We start from the raw sequence: 25,439 nt of genomic DNA on the forward strand, positions 1-25,439 counted from the left end.
ACCACAGTATCGTCAACAACTGCGGCACATTGCTATCCACCCTATCCTAAAGATCATTTATGTAGATAGAAAACAACAACGGACCTACCACACTTCGCTGGGGCACTCCAGATGATACTCTCACCTCCGATGAACTCTCACCATCGAGGAGAACGTACTGGGTTCTATTTCTTAAGAAGTCTTTGAGCCACTCACATATATGGTAACCAATCCCATATGGTCGTACCTTAGTTAGGAGTCTGCAGTGGGGCACCGAGTCAAACGCTTTCAGGAAGTCATTATTAGATCTCACGAGAGGTGGACCCGAGCGCCATTATGAAGGGACGCGGGAAGTACTGTGTTGTCAGTACAGAAGCAGTAACAGCAGAATGGGTCGGTCGGGAGAGCTTATTGACTTGGAACGTGGACTAGTCATCGGATGCCACCTGAATAACAAATCCACCATGGTCATTTCAGGCCTTTCAAAGGTGCCTAAACCTACTATTTGTTATTTAACTGTGAAGTGGAAACGCGAAGGGAGAACCGCAGCTAAATCAAGGCTAGAAAGACCTCATATACTAACGGACAGGAGCGTCGAACATTGCGGAGGGTGATTGTATTAAGTTGCATTAAATCAGTCGAAGAATTCACTCGAAAGTTGGAGAGAGCTACCAGCAACCAAGACTGTGCATCAGGAGTTAAAAAGAATGGGGTACAATGGTCGAGCAGCTCCTCATAAGCTACAAATTGCTGTAGTCTGTGCCAAGCGTCGCTTGAGGTAATGTAAAGAGAGCCGCCGCTGGACAGTGGATGATTGCAAACGAGTGATTTGGATTGATAAATCATGCTATACTCTGTGGCAATCCGATGGAAGTGTTTGGAGAACGTTTCCTGCCTCCATGTGTAGTGCCAACAGTGAAGTGCAGAGGAGGTGGCGTTACACATGGGGGTGTATTTCGATGATAGTGTTTGGTCCGTTAATTGCGCTTAAGCAAACGCTAAATGCGGCAGGATTTGAACCTCTATTACAGAACTGTGTACTGCGTACAGTAAAGAGACAGTTCAGAGACGATCTGCCTATCTACATCTACATTTATACTCCGCAAGCCACCCAACGGTGTGTGGAGGAGGGCACTTTATGTGCCACTGTCATTACCTCCCTTTCCTGTTCCAGTCACGTATGGTTCGCAGGAAGAACGACTGCCGGAAAGCCTCCTTGCGCGATCGAATCTCTCTAATTTTGCATTCATGATCTCCTCCGGAAGCATAAGTAGGGGGAAACAATATATTCGATACCTCATCCAGAAACGCACCCTCTCCGCGATGTAGAGCGCCTCTCTCGCAGAGTCTGCCACTGGAGTTTGCTCAACATCTCCGTAACGCTATCAAGCTTACCAAATAACCCTGTGACGAAACGTGCCGCTCTTCTGTGGATCTTCTCCATCTCCTCTGTCAACCCGACCTGGTACGGATCCTACACTGATGAGCAATACTCAAGTATAGGTCGAACGAGTTTTTTGTGAGCCACCTCCTTTGTTGGTGGACAACATTTTCTAAGGACTCTCCCAATGAATCTCAACCTGGCACCCGCCTTACCAACAATTAATTTTATATGATCAGTGCACTTCAAATCTTTCCGCACGCATACTCCCAGATATTTTATACAGAAGTAACTGCTACCAGTGTTTGTTCCGCTATCATATAATCATACAATAAAGGATCCTTCTTTCTGTATATTCGCAATACATTACATTTATCTATGTTAAGGGTCAGTTGCCACTCCCTGCACCAACTTCCTATCCGCTGCAAATCTTCCTGCATTTCGCTGCAATTTTCTAATGCTGCAACTTCTCTGTATACTACATCATCATCCACGAAAAGCCGCATGGAACTTCTACTATGTCATTTACATATATTGTGAAAAACAATGGTCCCATAACACTCCCCCGAGGCACGCCAGAGGTTACTTTAACGTCTGTAAACGTCTCTCCATTGAGAACAACATGCTGTGTTCTGGTTGCTAAAAACTCTTCAATCCAGCCACACAGCTGGTCTGATATTCTGTAGGCTCTTACTTTGTTTATCAGGCGACAGTGCTAACTGTATCGAACGCCTTCCGGAAGTCAAGGAAAATGGCATCTACTTAGGAGCCTGTATGTAATATTTTCTGGGTCTCATGAACAAATACGGCGAGTTGGGTCTCACACGATCGCTGTTTCCGGAATCCATGTTGATTCCTACACAGTAGATTCTGGGTTTCCAGAAATGACATGATACGCGAGCAAAAAACATGTTCTAAAATTCTACAACAGATCGATATCAGAGATATAGACCCTTCTTCAAAACTGGAACTACCTGTGCTCTTTTCCAATCATTTGGAACCTTCCGTTCCTCTAGAGAATTGCGGTACACGGCTGTTAGAAGGGGGGCAAGTTCTTTCGCGTATTCTGTGTAGAATCGAATTGGTATCCCGTCAGGTCCAGTGGACTTTCCTCTGTTGAGTGATTTCAGTTGCTTTTCTATTCCTTGTACACTTATTTCGATGTCAACCATTTTTTAGTTCGTGCGACGATTTAGAGAAGGAACTGCAGTGCTGTCTTCCTCTGTGAAATAGCTTTCGAAAAAGGTGTTTAGCAATTCAGCTTTACGCGTGTCATCCTCTGTTTCAATGCCATCATCATCCCAGAGTGTCTGGATATGCTGTTTTTGAGCCACTTACTGATTTAACGTAAGACCAGAACTTCCTAGGATTTTCTGTCAAGTAAGTACATAGAATTTTACTTTCGAATTCGCTGAACGCTTCACGCATGGCCCTCCTTACGCTAACTTTGACATAATTTAGCTTCTGTTTGTCTGAGAAGTTTTGGCTGCGTTTAAATTTGCAGTGAAGCTCTCTTTGCTTTCGCAGTAGTTTCCTAACCTTGTTGTTGAACCACGGTGGGTTTTTCCCGTCCCTCACAGTTTTACTCGGCACGTAACTGTCTAAAACGCATTTTACGATTGCCTTGAACTTTTTCCATAAACACTCAACATTGTCAGTGTCGGAACAGAAATTTTCGTTTTGATCTGTTAGGTAGTATGAGATCTGCCTCCTAATACTCTTGCTAAGCAGATAAACCTTCCTCCCTTTTTTTATACTCCTATTTACTTCCATATTCAGGGATGCTGCAACGGCCTTGTGATCATTGATCCCTGCTCTGCGCTTACAGAGTCGAAAAGTTCTGGTCTGTTATCAGTAGGTCCAAAATGTTATTTCCACGTGTCGGTTCTCTGTTTAATTGCTCGAGGTAATTTTCGGATAGCGCACTGAGTATAATGTCACTCGATGCTCTGTCCCTACCACCCGTCCTAAACATCTGAGTGTCCCAGTCTATATCTGGTGAATTGAAATTTCCACCTAAGACTATAACATGCTGAGGAAATTTATGTGAAATGTATCCCAGATTTTCTCTCAGTTGCTCTGGTACTAATGGTGCTGAGTCGGGAGGTCGGTAAAAGGAGTCACTTATTAACCTAGCTTTGTTGTTGAGTATAACATCTACCCATAATAATTCACAGGAACTATCCTCTTCTATTTCACTACAGGATAAACTACTACCAACAACGACAAACACGCCACCGCCGGTTGCATGCAATCTATCCTTTCTAAACACCGTCTGTGCCTTTGTAATAATTTCAGCAGAATTTATCTCTGGCTTCAGCCAGCTTTCTGTACGTATAACGATTTCAGCTTTGGTGCTTTCTATCAGCGCCTGAAGTTCCGGTACCTTACCAACGCAGCTTCGACAGTTTACAATTACAATACCGACTACTACGTGGTCCCCGCATGTGCTGACTTTGCCCCGCACCCTCTGAGGCTATTGCCCTTTCTCCACTTGCCCGAGGTCATCTAACCTGAAAAACCGCCCAGTCCACGCCACACAACCCCTGCTACCTGTGTAGCTGCCTGCGATGACTGTATCGGCATGACAATGCACTCTGTCAAAAAGCAAAACTTGTGAGACAATGGTTTGTGGACACTAACATTCCTCAAATGGAATGCCCTGCCGAGAGTACCGACCTAAGTTCAGTGGAACACATCTGCGGTGACTATAACGTCGACATAGCCCCAGATCCTAGCATACAACATCAGCACCTTCTCTGGTTTCAACTCTTGAAGAGGAACGGGCTGCCATTCACCCATAGACATTCTGACACCTCACTTAAAGTGTTGCCAGCTGAGTTCAATCCGTCATTAAGGCTAAGGCCTTACACGCCCCATATTAATGTCCGCTGATAGGTCTCCGGATACTTTTGATCAGATAGTGTACACTCTGTAGTGGGTTCAACGGAACAACAAATATAATTTCTATGATAGAGTATCATGGAGAGCTGCATCCAACCAGTCTCAGGACTGAAGACCACAACAACAACAACATGTATTATCACACGAACATTTACTGCTGAACCTAGCACAGTGATGACATTCTGTAAACTATCGCTCCACAGACCCATCTCCGTGACCCAGGTTGGCAACACACATTAGTTCGACATTTCTGTGGAGTACATGGTCACTGTTGTTCATGGTCCATTCGCGTAATGCAATTCTTAGCCACGAGGTGCTGTTAGGGAGAGGTATGATACTGACTGTCTTTCTTTTGTATCATCTCCAACTGCAGGACACACGGACTATTACACTTGACTCAACGCACTCACTTAAGGTTAACGTAACACACACACATCTACACACACGCACACGGCTTGTAAAGAGAAATCCAGTACTTGCGGAATAAGGAATGGAACGACTTTTCGAAAAGACTCAACACAGAAAAAAATTTATTTCCTTTTGCAACGTGGATTTTAGAGCTACATCTTCTCCTATATCCATCCTTTACAAACGACTGTGAAGGGCACGGCAGAGGGTTCTCCATTGTACTGTACTAGTTATTAGGGTTGCTTCTCGTTCCACTCATGTATGGAGACTGGAAAGAATGATTGTTTCATTGCCTCTGTGTGCGCTGCAATTATCTAATATTCTCCTCACGATACCTACGGGAGCGATACGTAGGAGATTGTAGCATATTCCTAGAGTCATCACTTAAAGCCGGTTCTTGAAAATTTGTTAGTAGCCTTTCTCGGGATAGTTACCGTCCGTCTTCAAGAGTTACTCAGTTAAGTTTCTTCAGTATCTGTGTGCCACTCCCCCGAGGATCAAAAAATAATGTGTCCATTCGTGCTGCCCTTCTCTGTATACGTTCAGTATCTCCTATTAGTCCTATCTCGTACGGATCCACACACGTGAACAATATTCTAGGCTGTGCCCAGAAGTGATCTGTAAGCAGTCCCCTTTGTAGATTGATTCCATTTCCCTAGTATTCGACCAATAAACTGATTTCTGCCGCCTGCCTCACCTACGACTCAGACTATGTGATCGTTCCATTTCACAAGCTCATGAATTGTTACACGCTGGTACGCATTTATCATTCACGTGAGTTGACCGATTCCAACTAAGAGTCATTGCTACTACAGTCACAGGACACTATGTTTTTCCCGTTTTGTGAAGTGCACAATTTTACGTGTTTGAACATTTAAAGCAAGATGTCAATCTATGTACCACTTTGAAATCACATCTAGATCTGACGGAATAACTGTGTAACTTTTTTCGTACAGTACTTCCTTATATACTGAGGTGGCAAAAGTCAAGGGATAGCGATATACACATAAGCAGATATCGGTGGTATCACATACACAGCGCGTAACAGGGCAGTGCAGTGTTAAAGATGTCATCTGTATTTAGGTTATTCATATGAAAAGGTTTGCGACGTGATTATGGCCGCCCTGTGGGAAGCAACTGACTTGGAACGCGGAATGGTAGCTGGCGCTAGACGCATGGGACACTCCATTACGGAAATAGGGAATTAAATATACCGAGATCCGCAGTGTCAAGAGGGCCAAAAATATCAAATTCAGATATTACCTCTCACCACAGACAATGCACTGGCCGATGGTCTTCATTTAAAGACCGAGATCAGCAGCATTTGCGTAGAGTTGTCAGTGCTAACAAACAAGCAACACTACATGAAATAAACGCCGCCCTTACTCTTTACAATAGTAACATTCTGACGCTTAAACAGTAATCCTAACTTTTTGTTGTGCCTCTTTTCTATTCTTTCAACATTAATCCTTACTCTGTCAGAGTAAAGTCCGCCGCGATAGCTGAGTAGTCAGCGTGACGGGTTGCCGTCCTACGGGCACCGGTTCGATTCCCGGCTGGGTCAGAGATTTTCTCTGCTCAGGGACTGGGTATTGTGTTGTCTTCATCATCATTTCACCCCCATCCGGCACGCAGGTCGCCCAATGTACGTAATACGACCTGCACCAAGTCGGCCGGACCTGCCCCGCAAGGGGCCTCCCAGCCAATGACGCCAAACGCTCATTTCTATTTGTCAGAGTAAAGACGCATGACAAAAAGTTAGGCATACAGCTAAAGCGTCAGTAGGTTAATGTAGTAAAAAGTAAGGGTGGCGTTGGACAACATCGTTTTTATGACAGGGTAGCTAACGTGACCTATATCTAACTAACTGAGTGAGAATGAAAATACTTTGTTGAATAAAGGTTTACAACATAATGTCACTTCAAATGCTAATAATCAAACCATTACAAGAGTCATAGTTGATTAATTTAATGGTTCTGGGGTTTACATGATCGTTTGTAGCAGTTGTCACAAATTTTACAGCGGTCAAACTGGTCGTTCTTTTAAAGTAATATTCACGGAGCATTTGCAGGCACATAACAAAACTACACTGGGAACGCACTTGGCAGCAGCTAGCCACACTATAGGCAATATCGAGAGCTGTATGCGTATTCCGCAAAAGGTGGAAAAAGGGCGTACTCTCGGTTTGTAGGAGACCTACAAGGCTAAAAGAACACACGTCAAAAAGAGCACTCGAAGGACAGAGCTATTCTGGGCCCAACACCTACTTTGTTTTATTCGATAATATATTGCAATAACGACTTATGCCTCGCTTATGTATATCTAGCCTTGTTGCTGATTTATCTCGAGAAGAGTATGCATTTGCCTTATTTACATACATTTGTCGCTCTAATCCTGTAACTGATTATGTCCTACTTATTCATAGATTGGATGGGCAAACAATATAATCTTATTTATTGACTGTTAATATGTTGATTAAACATATTGATTACACGTATCACGATGTACGAAAAGTCCTCTAGCGGTTAAGTGGCCGGCCGGAGTGGCCGTGCTGTTCTAGGCGCTACACTCTGGAACGGAGCGACCGCTACGGTTCAAATCCTGCCTCGGGCATGGATGTGTGTGGTTTCTTTAGGTTAGTTAGGTTTAATTAGTTCTAAGTTCTAGGCGACTGATGGCCTCAGAAGTTAAGTCGCAGTGCTCAGAGCCATTTGAGCCTTTTTTTTTTTTGCGGTTAAGTTCCTACGATTACTTTGTTCCGACGTAACATCCTGGCGGACGAGCCAATAAGTGTGCGCATTTGATATCTTTGTTATTAAAATTATGAAAAATTTTTTCAGATTTGTATTCGACACTGCCCAAAACAATTTTGTAATATTTTTTGTGGGAAGCATGGGGGCTATGTAAGTAGGCTGTTTAGGTTTTTTTATTGGTAACGCCACGTAGCGCTCTGTATGAAGATCACTGGCTGTGCTGTGTGCAGTCTGTGGCTAGTTTGCATTGTTGTCTGTCACTGTAGTGTTGGGCAGCTGGATGTTAACAGCGCGCAGCGTTGCGCAATTGGAGGTGAGCCGCCAGCAGTGGTGGATGTGGGGAGAGAGATGGCGGAGTTTTGTAATTTGTAAGACTGGATGTCATGAACTGCTATATACATTATGACTTTTGAACACTATTGAGATAAATACATTGTTTGTTCTCTATCAAAATCTTTCATTTGCTAACTATGCCTATCAGTATTTAGTGCCTTCAGTTGTCTGAATCTTTTATTTAGCTGGCAGTAGAGGCGCTCGCTGTATTGCAGTAGCCTGAGTAACGAAGATTTTTGTGAGGTAAGTGATTTGTGAAACGTATAGGTTAATGTTAGTCAGGGCCATTTTTTTTGTAGGGATTTTTGAAAGTCAGATTGCGTTGCGCTAAAAATATTGTGTGTCAGTTTAAGCACAGTCTTGTATAATTTTCCTAAGGGGACGTTTCAGTTGTTAAGAGAGAAAAATTAATTTATTTATTAATTTCACCCTGGCATAATGCTGTAGAATCAAATGCCCTTTGCAGTAAATCTCATCCTGACAATTGACTAGCATCAAAAGAGAAAACCCAGTTACATTTAGCAGCAGAAGTGCTACAATTAGTGACAGAAGTGTTACATTACTAACGTCATGGCCGAGGAAACATTAAATTATAATCTTACTTCCTTCAAACTATTTCGTTGTTATTGACAGTTCATTTTAATACTTGAGCATAAGCTTTAGAGCAATGAAGAGCATTCAACGCACAGTAACTATCTGAATGGTGAAGTCCTCTTGTGCCGAATAGTAAATGTAACTAGGGAGGAGACTGACGACGATATCATTAATTAAATAGAAAGTAGTCACATCTGCAACAAAATTATGATGCGGATTGCGTTTCACATAAAATGCTTTTTAAATCATGCACATGACTAGAATTAAAACCTGTAGCTCTAGGTAATTTAAGAAACAGTAATTGTAGGATGGGTTCTGGTGAGAGATTTAAACGGTAATACGTGGGAGATTTTCGTTGTTAATTTTGTTGCTGCTAACGCAGGTGATGGCGATGGTGCTGTTGGCATAGGGCTGGTGTTGGTGCCGCTGGCAAGAGGGGCCGCCGCAGATTCCGGAGGTCATGCAGTAGCTGGGGGGAGGTACTGCAGGAGAGCTTACAGTGTAATAGTGAATACCGAGACGTTTTACAACTGTGGAACTTTAAACTCACTTTCGAAATAGAGGACAATAATGAATATTATGAAAACTGGTATATAACATATTTTTTGGAGAAGACGAGAGGCTTGTTGTTGCATAATGTTTGTGGAGTCTGATGGGTAACAGACCTAAATAATGAAATTTCCTGGCAGATTAAAACTGTGTGCCGGACCGAGACTCGAACTCGGGACCTTTGCCTTTCGCGTGAGTCGTGTTTGGGTAGCTCAGTTGGTAGAGCACTTGCCCGCGGAAAGCAAAGGTCCCGAGTTAGAGTCTCGGTCCGGCACACAGGTTTAATCTGCCAGGAAGTTTCACATGAGCGCACACTCCGTTGTAGAGCGAATATTTCGTTCTAGAAACCTAGATAATATTTGCTCGGATAAGACTGTCAGTTTACTGTTTTGGATGAGTGCAGATTCTTGCGGTTTGCAGTTTCAGTCCGACACGAGCATTACTTTGAAGAGGTGTGATGTGAAATTCTAAGCTACTTTTATGAACTCTTACTCCAAATAAAAGACTTTCTGTCGCTGTCGGCGATAAACAGTGCAGTCATAGTCGTAATGCGGAAACAGAGCGATTTCTCTGACGTCCAAAAGGGCATGCCCTTTGGCTTTTGGGTCATGGGTGGAAGCATTTCCGAAACGGCTAAGTTCGTGAACAGTTCGCATGTCGTCGTTATTAAAATACACCGCATATGGCAAAATGGTGCTATCCGAAAACGGCACCGAGTCAACTGTGGTGCACCCTGGCCACTGATGACAAGGGCGAAGACGTGTTTGGCGAATAGATGTGCAACTGTTGAGCGACTAACTGCCCAGACGAACCAAGGGGCTACCAACAGTGTCTCCTCAACGACCGTTCAGCGAACGTTGCTGCATATGGGCCTCCGCAGCAGGCACCTGGTTCAAGCACCCATTTTGACTACAGTCCATCGGCAACGAAGGCTGGAATTTGCTCGCCATTATTGCAACTCTACGTCCACTGAATGTTGACGGGTGGCCTTTTCAGATGAATCACGCTTTATGCTTCATCGGCTTGAAACGCCTGAAAACAAACATACTACTACAATAGTCGGAAGAACCCGGGCCGGAGGAGGGAGCGTTATGGTCTGGGAATGTTTTCGTGGCATTCCGTGGGTGATTTTGTCGTTCTGAAAGGCACAATGGAGCAACACAAATATGCATCTATCCTTGGGAACCATGTCCACCCTGAAAATACTTTGTTCTTTCTCGGTACGATGACATCTACCAGCAGGACAACGCAACGTGTCATACAGATCTCATTGTACATGCACGGTTCTAAGAGCACCAGGGTGAGTTTATAGTAATCCACTGGCCACCAGACTCCCAGGATTTAAGCCTGATCAAGAATCTGTGGGACCACCTCGATCGAGCTGAATCCTCAACCTGGAAACCAAGCGCAGCTGGGAACGGCACTGCAGTCGGCGATGGCTCCACATCCCTGTTGATACCTTCCCGAATCTCACTGACTCTTTTCCTGCACCTCTCGTAGCGATCCGCGCTGCAGACGATGGTTATTCGGCCGTCTGGCTAGTGGTCACATTTATGTGACTGAACCGTGTATAGACAGAGTGGTTTAAAATTGCCAAAGGAGTACGGTAGTGCTGAACCATTATTATTTAAGAAGTATAGGGGGAGAACTATCGACAAGACTCACTGTAACATCGAAACTGACCTTTTGAGAGAATATGTGAGATCTCAAATAACTGGTGTTGGATTAAACTAACGTGGGAGCCATTGGTCGTATATCTGTACGTTTAATACAAAATTCTTTATCTTGGGAAAGACTGAGCAAGTCTGCATAGGCAGTGACTCACAGAATTGCAAAAAGACAATGTCAGTGACAAATAATGAAAGCTCATACGACACATCTACCAACGCATCGTTCAAGGGAGACCAAGAATTGATTGGAAAGGGATGTTTCTGGCGTTCTCACGTGGCCGTATGAGTTGAGCTGTGAAGAAACACTAAGAGAAAGGCGAAGAGCGAAGCTCCTCCGCTATGGGCACACACGAGCCAATCGAGACGACCGTATCATCCTCTGCAAATGGAGTCACTTGGCTGCTGCACGGTGGGGCATTTGATCAGTTCACAGCTCTCCGGGATGTTGCCGGCTTTGCAGATCTTGGAGCCGCTACTTCTCGATCAAGTAGCGCCTCAGTTGGTATCAGAAGACTGACTGACTGGTTTCCATCCTATTCCCCCACCGAGGAAAAATTTTTCGCATTGCCGGGAATTGAATTCGGGTCCCCTGAATAGCAGACATCTACGATGACAAATCAGATACGGAGGCGGTCCAAAGGGCCGACAGATAATTTTAAATTGCCAATCTAGAGGAGAATACTGCAAGTACCCTATTTTAATAAAAGATCTAGCCGATGAGTGCTAAAAGAGAATGAATGCCGCTAGAGGCTCGAATGACTAAGTTATTTATGAACGAGGGAGATTCAGGATTTAGATTGTTCGACGCCGAGGTCAATGGATACGGCGGATGAACTCAAGTTGAACGAATATAGCAAATGAAATCCACCACCACTGTTTGTCCGAAACCATCAGGGCTTTCGCTTTCAGTGATTTCGAGAAATCACGGGAAACATAAATCAGCAGAGACGAACAGGAATTTGAACCCCGCTCCTTCCGAGTACGAGTACAGTGTCTTAGCTATTGCACTAGCTCACTCAGTACTTACCATCAAGCATGCAGCTGAAAACATCTCCATCTGAACTAGTTTTCATTGCTTCTCCAGCTCTTCTTACCAATTCCAGAACTTCTTCTACTGCTTCTTCAACCATAAGGCTCTTTCGATTTAATTCCTGTATAAACATAAGCAGCCAATGTGAAACTGGGAACATATAACTCAGAGAATGAATCAAAATTTTTTCACACAGAGTCGTAAAATGTCGGAGCAATATCAACTCACAATAGCCGCATTTCGACAGGTATCCTCTGTCTGCTGTAGAAATTCTTCCACACTCCAAGGCTCGTCTAGAGGTAAGGCGTGGAGACACACTTTCTGCATGCTAGCTAAGACTTTTAATATTCGGTTTGAGTAAACGTCGTTGACCCTGAAATCAAAGAAATAAAATAATGTAGAAAAAAGTATAATCTCAGAACGAGAAAATATCTTTTAAATGCCATCGTCTTTTCACTACAATGGGACTGTGAGTACATTTACAGTAGTAATAGAGAAATATGGACCAACTAAATAATGTGTACCCTTTATCCTTGCAATATATTCAGGACTAGTTTTTCACTACAGTATATTAGATGCTATTACTGACTTCTACTATTATCTATTTTCGCAACTGCAGGAGGCATAACAATCGTCCGTAGAGGTTTCATTGTCCTTGTAAAATGAAGACCGTATATTATGTCTTTTTCCATTCAATAATTACCTTCCCTTCCGTCTCAGACTGTGTGAAATTTGCCTAATGTTCCCTAGCAGTGGTCATAATAATGAACCAACCGTAGAGCTCATCCTATTATTTTTCTGCACTTCATGTATGGCAGATAAGACAGGTCAATTTGCAATTCGTGAAACAAGGCAAACGAAGTTAACGCATACTAGCGCTGCATGACACGAGATGCATACCGTGTCCTGGAGATGGAGGGAAAAGACTCCGATACGCACTCGGTATCCCAGAAGCAATCGTCTGCAATGTGAAAGAGAGCGTCCCAGGAGCAATGGAAAGCAAAGTCACCTGCAGATTGTCACTCACGTCAGTGTCGACGAAGAGCTGCCACTAGGATCCAATAACGCTATCAATGCCTTCGGATGACTAGCGGGAGTGCTGAAGACAGACAGCGTCTCTCATAAATTCCCAGTACAGTAGGTGGTATTAATGCACTATTTCCGAGGACTAATAGGATAATTTGGTGTGAGGCCGAGTGGAGGACCTAAGGAGAGAGCTCTTTTCCCTTTACAAGTTGGAGAATTTCAGAAAAGTTACCCTGAAAAAGTCATGAGTGCACTATATACAAAGATTCAGCTTACCTGTTCAGCTAAGATATTTTCTGAACTGTTTAAGATATCGTATTTCTCGTTTAACTGAGATGATTTTTTAAAAAGTCCCCATTAAATGACATTTAGTCTTCTTTCATCTTCGTTTTCTTATTTTTCTTCTTATCGTATATGTCTAGTAAAGAGCCCGTGTTTTCTAAATTTGTCAAATACAAGTTTATTTAACTGTATGGCGGCTACCTTTCTTGATGGAGGGAATTCGTGTGCGCCATCCGCCTTTGAATCCTGTAAACTTTGTTCTACATGTTTCGTATTTAACCGTTTGTGTATCGTTTTATCTGAAGTTGAATTTGACGAACGCCCAGTAGTTTGCTGAAAGAGGGTAGAAAATCGCGTAAAAACCGCAATCAGACTGGCCCCGAATATCAAAACACGCTCGTTAATCCGCCGCACTAACTCTTTCCAGAGACCTCTCTGGCTCGCAAGCTAGCTCACTGCATATGACACTGTACTAGAACATGTGTAATCTCTTTTCCTTCCTATGTTAATTATTAGATTGGTGCATAAGTTCGTAGAGTTTATGGTTCGCATGTTGGTGCTATGTTTGCTACGTGTTTATATATCGATTGTCATTTTTAATTGTAGTTAACTGTTGCTATTTGAGTTTAATACTATCATTTTGACATTTAAACATAGTGGACCTGTGGACCCTAGAAAACGAAGTGGCGAAATCGGAACGTTTACGACACGTTCTTTTGTTTGAGTTCAATAGAGGGGTGACAGCAACGGAGGCAGCCAAAACATATGCGCCATGTAGGGTGATCATGCCATTCGACAGAACACGGCAACAAAGTAGTTTTCTCGTATTAGGACAACCATTTTGACGTAAGTGACTCATAACTTTTAACAAGATCTTCGAAGTTTGTTAAGAGTCGTTTACATGCATTAATCCACAATTATCGACGTCAGTGTACTCGAGAACTGGCAAATGTGATTACGTGTGATCATTCCACCATAGTGCGACATTTGTGCGCAGTGGGGAAGATTCAAAAATCGAGTGTATGGGGACCGCTTGGTCTAAGTCAATATCACAAAAATCAGCGTGTGGCATATGTGCATCTCTGCTTACTCGTCATCAATTGGCTCGTGAACAACACCGATTATTCCTATCCTGTATCGTTACTGATGACGAGAAATGCTGTCTTAATGATAACGAGAGGGAAATAAAGGACTGGTTAAGCCGAAACAAAGCAATAATTACCAATAAAAATCTGCGAACATCCACAAAAGATAATTTAAGCATCTTGTGGAAAGCGACGGTGTGGTGTACTACGAATTGCTTCCCCGAGCTGTAACCATCACTGATAACCCTGCAGACGCAATCCAAGAACAACTACCAGATAGACTGCGTGAATTGATGCTGCTCCACGATAGCGCCCGCCCGCACTCTAGTAGATTAACAAAAAACAGAATACAGGAGTAGGGTTGGAAAGTCATTCCACACTCACTTTATTCACCTGATCTTTCACCGTCAGATTTTCATTTTTTCCGCTCTATATCGAACAATCTTCAAGGACCTTCCTTTCTGGATAAAGATGCGATCCGAACATGGATCGATGAGTTGTTAGCCTCAATACCATGTGACTTCTATAGATGTGGGACCAAAAAGTAACCACAGCGTTGGCAGGCTGTTGTAAATAGTGAAGGAGAATATACACTCCTGGAAATGGAAAAAAGAACACATTGACACCGGTGTGTCAGACCCACCATACTTGCTCTGGACACTGCGAGAGGGCTGTACAAGCAATGATCACACGCACGGCACAGCGGACACACCAGGAACCGCGGTGTTGACCGTCAAATGCGGCTAGCTGCGCAGCATTTGTGCACCGCCGCCGTCAGTGTCAGCCAGTTTGCCGTGGCATACGGAACTCCGTCGCAGTCTTTAAGACTGGTAGCATGCCGCGACAGCGTGGACGTGAACCGTATGTGCAGTTGACGGACTTTGAGCGAGGGCGTATAGTGGGCATGCGGGAGGCCGGGTGGACGTACCGCCGAATTGCTCAACACGTGGGGCGTGAGGTCTCCACAGTACATCGATGTTGTCGCCAGTGGTCGGCGGAAGGTGCACGTGCCCGTCGACCTGGGACCGGACCGCAGCGACGCACGGATGCACGCCAAGACCGTAGGATCGTACGCAGTGCCGTAGGGGACCGCACCGCCACTTCCCAGCAAATTAGGGACACTGTTGCTCCTGGGGTATCGGCGAGGACCATTCGCAACCGTCTCCATGAAGCTGGGCTACGGTGCCGCACACCGTTAGGCCGTCTTCCGCTCACGCCCAAACATCGCGCAGCCCGCCTCCAGTGGTGTCGCGACAGAAGTGAATGGAGGGACGAATGAAGACGTGTCGTCTTCAGCGATGAGAGTCGCTTCTGCCTTGGTGCCAATGATGGTCGTATGCGTGTTTGGCGCCGTGCAGGTGAGCGCCACAATCAGGACTGCATACGACCGAGGCACACAGGGCCAACACCCGGCATCATGGTGTGGGGAGCGATCTCCTACACTGGCCGTACACCTCTGGTGATCGTCGAGGGGACACTGAATAGTGCACGGTACATCCTAACCGTCATCGAAGCCATCGTTCTACCATTCCTAGACCGGCAAGGGAACTTGCTGTTCCAACAGGACAACGCACGTCCGCATGTATCCCGTGCCACCCAACGTGCTCTAGAAGGTGTCACTCTACGATCGTCTCCATGGGAGAATAGCAGCCTGCATTGCTGCGAAAGATGGATATACACTGCACTAGTGCCGAAATTATGCATGCTCTGTTGCCTGTGTCTATGTGCCTGTGGTTCTGTCAGTGTGATCATGTGATGTATCTGACCCCAGGAATGTGTCAATAAAGTTTCCCCTTCCTGGGACAATGAATTCATGGTGTTCTTATTTCAATTTCCAGGAGTGTATTATTGATGACTGAAGTCTATTATGTTTATCTGTTGGGTTTGTTGAACTTATGGAAAAACGCTACGAACTTATGGACATATATATGGTAGAATGGGATAGGAATGATGATGGAAATAGGATCACATTTGAGGAAGTGGAGAAAATGGTCAATAGATTGCAGTGCAATATAGCAGCTGGGGTGGATGAAATTAAGTCGGAACTCATCAAATACAGTGGAATGTCAGGTCTTAAATGGCTACACAGGATAATTGAAATGGCCTGGGAGTCGGGACAGGTTCCATCAGACTGGACAAAAGCAGTAATCACACCAATCTTTAAACATGGAAACAGAAAAGATTGTAACAACTACAGAGGTATCTCTTTAATCAGCGTTGTGGATAAAATCCTCTCAGGTATTGTTGAAAAGAAAGTGCGAGTATTAGTTGAGGATCAATTGGATGAAAATCAGTGTGGGTTTAAGCCTCTTAGAGGTTGTCAGAACCGGATCTTTAGCTTACAGCAAATAATGGAGAAGTGTTATGAGTGGAACAGGGAATTGTGTCTATGCTTTATAGATCTAGAAAAGGCATATGACCGGGTTCCTAGGAGGAAGTTATTGTCTGTTGTACGAGATTATGGAACAGGAGGCAAACTTTTGCAAGCAATTAACGACCTAACATGGATAGTCAGGCAGCAGTTAGAGTTGACGGTGAATTGAGTTCATGGTTCAGAGTAGTTTCAGGGGTAAGACAAGTCTGCAACATCTCTCCACTGTTGTTCATATTATTTATGGATCATATGTTGAAAACAATAGACTGGCTGGGTGAGATTAAGATATGTGAACACAACATAAGCAGTCTCGCATATGCGGATGACTTAGTTGTGATGGCAGATTCGATTGAAAGTTTGCAAAGTAATATTTCAGAGCTAGATCATAAATGTAAGGACTATGGTATGAAGATTAGCATCTCCAAAACGAAAGTAATGTCAGTGGGAAAGAGATATAAACGCATTGAATGCCAAATAGGAGGAACAAAGTTAGAACAGGTGGACGGTTTCAAGTACTTAGGATGCATATTCTCACAGGATGGCAACATAGTGAAAGAACTGGAAGCGAGGTGTAGCAAAGCTAATGCAGTGAGCGCTCAGCTACGATTTACTCTCTTCTGCAAGAAGGAAGTCAGTACCAAGACTAAGTTATCTGTGCATCGTTCAATCTTTCGACCAACTTTGTTGTATGGGAGCGAAAGCTGGGTGGATTCAGGTTACCTTATCAACAAGGTTGAGATTACGGATATGAAAGTAGCTAGGATGATTGCGGGTACTAGTAGATAGGAACAATGGCAGGAGGGTGTCCACAATGAGGAAATCAAAGAAAAACTGGGAATGAACTCTATAGATGTAGCAGTCAGGGCGAACAGGCGTAGATGGTGGGGTCATGTTACACGCATGGGAGAAGCAAGGTTACCGAAAAGACTCATGGGTTCAGCAGTAGAGGGTAGGAGGAGTCGGGGCAGACCAAGGACGAGGTACATGGATTCGGTTAAGAATGATTTTGAAGTAATAGGTTTAACGTCAGAAGAGGCACCAATGTTAGCACTGAATAGGGGATCATGGAGGAATTTTATAAGGGGGGCTATGCTCCAGACTGAACGCTGAAAGGCATAATCAGTCTTAAATAATGATTATATATACACTCCTGGAAATGGAAAAAAGAACACATTGACACCGGTGTGTCAGACCCACCATACTTGCTCCGGACAGTGCGAGAGGGCTGTACAAGCAATCATCACACGCACAGCACAGCGGACACACCAGGAACCGCGGTGTTGGCCGTCGAATGGCGCTAGCTGCGCAGCATTTGTGCACCGCCGCCGTCAGTGTCAGCCAGATTGCCGTCGCATACGGAGCTCCATCGCAGTCTTTAACACTGGTAGCATGCTGCGACAGCGTGGACGTGAACCGTATGTGCAGTTGACGGACTTTGAGCGAGGGCGTATAGTGGGCATGCGGGAGGCCGGGTGGACGTACCGCCGAATTGCTCAACACGTGGGGCGTGAGGTCTCCACAGTACATCGACGTTGTCGCCAGTGGTCGGCGGAAAGTGCACGTGCCCGTCGACCTGGGACCAGACCGCAGCGACGCACAGATGCACGCCAAGACCGTAGGATCCTACGCAGTGCCGTAGGGGACCGCACCACCACTTCCCAGATAATTAGGGACACTGTTGCTCCTAGGGTATCGGCGAGGACCATTCGCAACCGTCTCCATGAAACTGGGCTACGGTCCCGCACACCGTTAGGCCGCCTTCCGCTCACGCCCCAACATCGTGCAGCCCGCCTCCAGTGGTGTCGCGACAGGCGTGAATGGAGGGACGAATGGAGACGTGTCGTCTTCAGCGATGAGAGTCGCTTCTGCCTTGGTGCCAATGATGGTCGTATGCGTGTTTGGCGCCGTGCAGGTGAGCGCCACAATCAGGACTGCATACGACCTAGGCACACAGGGCCAACACCCGGCATCATGGTGTGGGGAGCGATCTCATACACTGGCCGTACACCTCTGGTGATCGTCGAGGAGACACTGAATAGTGCACGGTACATCCAAACCGTCATCGAACCCATCGTTCTACCATTCCTAGACCGGCAAGGGAACTTGCTGTTCGAACAGGACATTGCACGTCCGCATGTATCCCGTGCCATTCAACGTGCTCTAGAAGGTGTAAGTCAACTACCCTGGCCAGTAAGATCTCCGGATCTGTTCCCCATTGAGCATGTTTGGGACTGGATGAAGCGTCGTCTCACGCGGTCTGCACGTCCAGCACGAACGCTGGTCCAACTAAGGCGCCAGGTGGAAATGGCATGGCAAGCCGTTCCACAGGACTACATCCAGCATCTCTACGATCGTCTTCATGGGAGAATAGCAGCCTGCATTGCTGCGAAAGGTGGATATACACTGTACTAGTGCCGACATTGTGCATGCTCTGTTGCCTGTGTCTATGTGCCTGTGGTTCTGTCAGTGTGATCATGTGATGTATCTGACCCCAGGAACGTGTCAATAAAGTTTCCCCTTCCTGGGACAATGAATTCACGGTGTTCTTATTTCAATTTCCAGGAGTGTATATATCAACTTTGCTTCTTGAAATAGTAATTTCTGCTGCTAGCATTGTGGTTATAAGAGACACATTCAACAAAGTTTCACTCTTCAGAATCCGATTTTGTATTTTGGGAGAAATTACATAATTTAGAACTTAGGATTTACCTCTTTTATACATGAAACTGATTGCTATCTTACGCCGAAATTCGTTTTGTTATTCTTAACTTTCGCTTCAGGATGATGGGACGCTCGATACAGATAAGAGAGTCTACTTACAAAAGCGGAATAATGGAGAAAAGTTTAATTTAAAGCTGATACTAATCACACTTGGTTACATGTGATAGGACTGGCACAATAACTGGAAGCAAAGGACGTGACACTGAAGGATGTTTCACGAGTTAACTAGGAGATAGTTCAGCTATTGTTTCTACCAGAATCTTGAAAGAAATGTACATGTCAAAAATTGAATAAAAATGGAACTGAGATATAACGACTGTTAAATAATAATTTGACATAACTGGTTTAGTGTTAAGATAATACACTGAAACTGTCCTGTTTCAGTAGCGTTGTCAATTCACTGTTTCAGAGCATGCTTACTACTGTATCCCCGGACCTATTGCCTGCGACTAGAGCTACTCATCAGCGTAGCCGAGACCAGTGGGTTGCCATTCTAGATACACATGGGATGGTACGCACCGCATTTCAATCAAAACATTGCCCAGTGTGCGCTGAATGTAAATTTATATCTACATCTACATGGATACTCTGCAAATCATATTTAAGTGCCTGGCGAAGGCGCTTCAGTCTGGAACCGCGCGACCGCTATGATCGCAGGTTCGAATTCTGTCTCGGGCATGGATGTGTGTGATGTCCTTAGGTTAGTTAGGTTTAAGTAGTTCTAAGTTCTAGGGGACTGATGACCTCAGCTGTTAGGTCCCATAGTGCTCAGAGCCATTTGAACCATTTTTGCCTGGCAGAGGGTGATAAATACTACGATCGGCGTACACTTAAGTTGTAAATATAACTGAGTGTAGACTATGGTAGTTTTTCTAGTAGCTTTGGTCAGTTAAGGTCGTACCCGTCTTACCTGTACGTTAGATGTGTTGCGTATATGTCGGGCGTTACCTCATAGCGAGAGCTTCTTTACGTATGTGATCACTATCTCACTAGACTCCCCTAGAAAGCAGAAGCGGTAAACTGTCTAGAAACTGAGTGAGGACATATAAAGGGTGACATAAACTATGGAACATTTTTGTTCTACATCGTTATCCTCCTGTCTCTACTTAAAAATAAATAATATTACAGCAAAATTGTAACTGTAAATGTTTTTAATTCACGTTTTATTAGAAAAAGTGTTGATTTGTAATGTGAAACAGAAGGATGTTGCAGTAAAAATAAAGAAAACATTGCAGATTTATAATGCAGTGCTAGAAACAGCAGTTTCCTAAATAAAAAGTAAAATAGTAGAAGATAAAACAGAAATGTATCAAACATCGCCTCTGTGTTTCGTCGAGTTTATACAGGGTGTTTGGAACTTCCCGTTACAAATTTCTAGGACTTATAGAGAGGAGTTTGTATGTAATACTTTGAACAGGAACACAGTTCAGACGTTTAACTCAGCCCCTACTGCTTGAGGAATTGGATTAGGCGTGACCTAGTACAATTATTAGGCAATAATTTGAAAGAAAAGATAAAGAAAGATCATTTGTTTGCATTAACACTTGAACATTGTATGTTTACATTATTTCAGAACGAAAAACAACCCAGCATACTGTATGTACAAAACAGTACCGATGATTACGACAGCAACTCGATGTAACGACCACCAACGCTGTTACTGATATTGTACCTTCGAAGTATGTTCTGGTACACACTCTCCATCGCACCTGGTCTCTCTTCAACTTCTAGTGTAGTGGCGAGAACTCAGATCTTCCTTTATCTGTACAGCGGTCCCGTAAATTAAACGTTGCATACGAGCCCACAAGAAATCCGGCGATCGTGGCGGCCATGCTGTTAGATCATCTCAGCCTTTCCCTCTATCACCGTATCGCTTATTGAGATATCTCCGAACCGCACGTGTGAAGTGAGGTGGTGCATCATCATATTGAAACTACATTTACTGACGGACATTAAGTGGCGCAGCTTCCAAGAACGGGTCCAATACACGTCATCCCGCCTACTCTATTGAATACCAGAACAGGCCACTTGGAGACTTTTCTCTTTCCATCAGCAAACTTGGACGCGTTACACATCTGGATTTAAACCGAGTAGAACGGAAACGATACATTTCCCGAAATGAGTTGGTACAAAAAATGGTTCAAATGGCTCTGAGCACTATGAGACTTAACATCTGTAGTCATAAGTCCCCTAGCACTTAGAACTACTTAAACCTAACTAACCTAAGGACATCACACACACCCATGCCCGAGGCAGAATTCGAACCTGCGACCGTAGCGGTATCGCGGTTCCAGACTGAAGCGCCTAGAACCGCTCGGCCACCCTGGCCGGCTCCGAAATGAGTTCCTATTCAAAATATTATGTACTCAGTCCTTTCTACAAGTCCCAGAAGTTTGTAACGGGAATTTCCGAACATCCTGTACAAAGCATACTCTGTTGTTCATAAACAAGTTTCTCATTTATAACTAATAAGAGGAAACTCTTACCTCATGATGAAGAACGTTCTATTGAGCGCAGAATAACAATAATAATCATATTGATTATTTTTATGTTTGTGCATGTAAACTGTACTTGTATCAAAAGTAATTGATTTAGTTACATAAAAGCTCGAAAGTTACAAGATTAACTAATTTTTATTACTTATAAAACGCAATTTATATTCTGTAAGGATATAAAATACACAATGGCCTAACATTGAATGACGTGCAGTTCAGACAATGTGAAAAAAAGAAGAAGGAAAATACAACAACAACAAAAGAAGTCGTTAGATCGTAGTTTCTCTCTTACACATTCATTTATGTCTCTTTCCGTACCAATGCTACGAATCTTGTACTACACCATAACTACCGAACCCGAGTGTTGGTAGAGCTCAACTGTAGAGCACACACTGGCCAGTTTACAAACTAGCCTTCAGAAACTGCACGGAAACAATCGGCGCCAGCATCGCCAACCTGTGCTGCTCAGATAACTGCCAGTGCCGCAGCATTCGCGGGACTATCGTATCTGCACAGATAGCATATTCACCGAGCACAATGAAGGTATCCGCCCACAGGGCGCGTTACTTAAGAGCAAGCAGTGCTATTGATGGAGCCGCAATTGATAGAGCTCGCTCCTCAGTGTCCACAGCTTCAACTGCGGCACCACGTCTACACAGCATCGCTGCAACGAGCAGGCAGCATTCACTACTGGAACCATCACCTTCACCGACCATGGCATCATTTGGACACTGTGCTCATCGGATGGTATACAGCAGTTGAATTAGACTTTGTGCTTGTGTGCAGTAATTGCCTTTAACTACAAATGTCCGACAGCATTAAGAATAATTTAAGTCTTCACTATATTCCATATAATCGTCTTGAGAGGTTTAGTAACAGTTTAGATAAGTCTCATTTGTTATTCTATCTCAGTTGCACATTTTTAATTAGATTCCATGTTTCGATCATTCTGGATATCTTCAGATCTAAGTAGTTGCGTCAGCAACCCGTCTTGTCTACTCAGAACCACATATCAGAATACTATCAAGATACTCTGACATGTGCTTCTAGGTAGACGACATGGGTTGCTGACGCAACTACGAGGGTCGTTCAATAAGTAGCACCCCACTTTTTTTTTTAAAAAAAAGCCATTAATATACATAGACAAACGTCCTTGTGGATGCTTCAAATCTGATGTTTGTTCAGTGCGCCGGTGAAGTTTCGAACAGTTCTGGCAGATGGCTGAGCCGTAATACAGCGTCAGAATGGCGTCTACGTACGACTCATGTTACAAGCAGCATGCTGTTATTGAATTCTTATGTGCAGAAAAAACAACATTGGTGAACATCCGTAAACGTTTGTGTGCAGTGTATGGCGATGGTGCCGTTGATAGAAGTACAGTTGGGCGATGGGTAAAGAAAGTTACAGCTTCAGGAAATGCAGAAACAGAGCTCCATGGTCAGCCACGTTCGGGACGTCCTGTCACAGTTACTGCTTCAGACAGGCTGAATTGTGCGCATTCCATTATTCGTGCCGACCGGGTAATACAACTCGACAGTTGTCGGTCAGCATTGGAAGTGCGTCTGCAATGATCGAGACTCTCGTATATTCAAAGAGGTTCTCACGATGGGTTCCACGAATGCTCAAAGCGGACCACAAGAGTCAAAGAAAGGCCATTTAATCTGAATTATTGGAGCGTTTTGAGACCAACGGAGAGGCCTTTCTGTCACGGATCGCTACAGGGAAGAAAGCTGGGTGCACCACTTTGTGCTGGAAACAAAAACGCAGTCCATGGGGTGGCATCATCCACATTCACCACAAAAGAAGAAATTGAAGACAACCCCCTCTGCTGGAAAAGTCATGATGACAGTCTTCTGGGATTGTGATGACGTCATTCTCGTGGGTGTGATACCAAGAGGGTCAACCATCAATTCAGAGGCATACGTGAAGACTCTGAATAAACTCAAGAACCGTTTACGACGTGTTCAACGGGACAAGAATCCAGGAGAAATCTTGCTCCAACACTATAATACAAGCCCAAACACAAGTCTGAGAAAACGGAAACGCGTCGCCAAATTGGGTTGGACATCATTGCCTCATCCACCCTACAGTCCAGACCTAGCACCCTCGGACTTCCATCTCTTTGGGCCGCTTAAAGATTCTCTACAGGGAACACAGTTTTAAGATGACGAGAGTGTCAGTCATGCAGTGAAAACATGGCTACGCCTACAGGGCAACAGCATTTACTTACAGGGAATACATGCTCTTCCACAACGTTGGCGAACGTGATGGAGAATACGTAGAAAAATAGGACATGGACAAGACATGTTGATGTATATTGTCACCAAATTCTGACTCTTAACAATAAATATGTTCTGAGAAAAAAAAATTGGGGCATTACTTATTGGACGACGCTGGTAGTTAAACGTGAAGATGATTCAGAGTGATCGAAACATGTAATCTGATTGAAAATGTGCTACTGAAACGGTACAGCAAATGAGATAAACTATCATAGTTTAAGTGTTGTTCATAAGGACGTACAAATTACCGACTTTAGTGACTTATAATTTTCTTGTGACACCTTAACTAGGGAGATCGCATCTTCTGTGTCTTTCAGACATACCTGCGTGTGGAGTAGTGTCCCCGTGGACATTTAGTTCTGAATTTCTTGGTTTGTCTGAGTCAGAAAAAAAGTGTTTCTTGTTGTACTAACTGGGATAAATATTTGCGTGTGTGGTCATACTCCGGTCACTGCACTCAAAACATGCACGTCACATCGGACGCTACTCCTTTCTTCATTGGTGTCAAGCATCCGGAGGAACACTGAGTTGTAAAATGTGTTTATTTATTATGTACAGTATTTGTACCTGTTCGATCCCTATGCTTTCCTTTACACCCTTTTGAATGTTTGGGTGAGAGAATGAGTTTGTTCTGAAACTAGACAGTTAACCACTGTTTATCTGAGCTTTGCCAACCTAACAGTACTCATGCAGTCGAGTATAGTGGCAAACTAAGCTCAGCTCGGAGGTGTGCCGTTTCCACACAAAAAAAACAAACCAAGCAGGTACTGGCACTAAGTAACGGGTCTTCTCTTTCCTCTACCTACCATTAAGGCGTGAACGGTGAAAACTGCCAACAAGAAGCACTCTTGTACCGAAGGCTAGAGTATAAGGCTCGTTTCACACTAGGACATTGGTGACGGTCGCCAGTAATGGTCACCGGTAATTGTGGTGAACACCCCTGGATCACTGGTGTTTGACACCGCAGGTATTGCCAACTGATTAGTTAGTGAAATTGACTCTAGTGAGGAAGAACTTTTGATGGTACTTCTAAGCAGGAGAAGGAGGTGGTGGACGAGGAGGAGGATGAACAGAATGAAGACAAAACGTTCATTACATGTACAGTCGTGCTCCAAAGTATCCGGACGACCTGAATTGCATTTTGCCTGATTCGCATGCAACCCACATAACGCAGCTGTCTAGCAGGTCCTCTAATCGCTCCATGGTACAGTCGTTTGACTACTGAAATTGATTCCAACAAGTCACCATTACAAAACTCTGCCCTGTATCGCAATAACTCAAGAAGTAAAGTAATACCACGATACTACAAATATCAGGGAACACCTTATCACAGACAAGACTGTCCTTAAGGCTTGTAAGCTCACATTTATTTCAATAAATAACATACCTGAAATGTTACCACTCTCATTATTACGTCAGATCGATAATGCACGTAGTAAGTTCGTCGTATTCATGATTTCCTCTTCAAAGTAACAAACCGTACTTGCTCCATACTTGTTATTTAACACAAAATGAGATTAAAAAATTACATTATTCACTAGCAGCTATTTGAGAATATGGATGAACTTCAAATGGC

The 25,439-nt window shown here is 44.0% G+C and overlaps 1 protein-coding gene across 1 annotated transcript in view; it reads right to left on the reverse strand.

Annotated features, from left to right (window-relative positions):
• The window catches only part of LOC126298335 (dynein axonemal heavy chain 5), a gene marked incomplete at its 5' end in the record, with an annotated part of 791,472 nt that overhangs the window by 563,833 nt on the left and 202,200 nt on the right, over window positions 1-25,439 (reverse strand). Inside the window, 2 exons of the mRNA XM_049989632.1 lie at window positions 11,614-11,722; window positions 11,830-11,974. Coding sequence (XP_049845589.1) covers window positions 11,614-11,722; window positions 11,830-11,974 — 254 coding nt within the window. The remainder of the gene's footprint in view (window positions 1-11,613; window positions 11,723-11,829; window positions 11,975-25,439) is intronic.

Source organism: Schistocerca gregaria, chromosome X (assembly GCF_023897955.1).
Source record: "Schistocerca gregaria isolate iqSchGreg1 chromosome X, iqSchGreg1.2, whole genome shotgun sequence".
Lineage (NCBI taxonomy): Eukaryota > Metazoa > Arthropoda > Insecta > Orthoptera > Acrididae > Schistocerca > Schistocerca gregaria.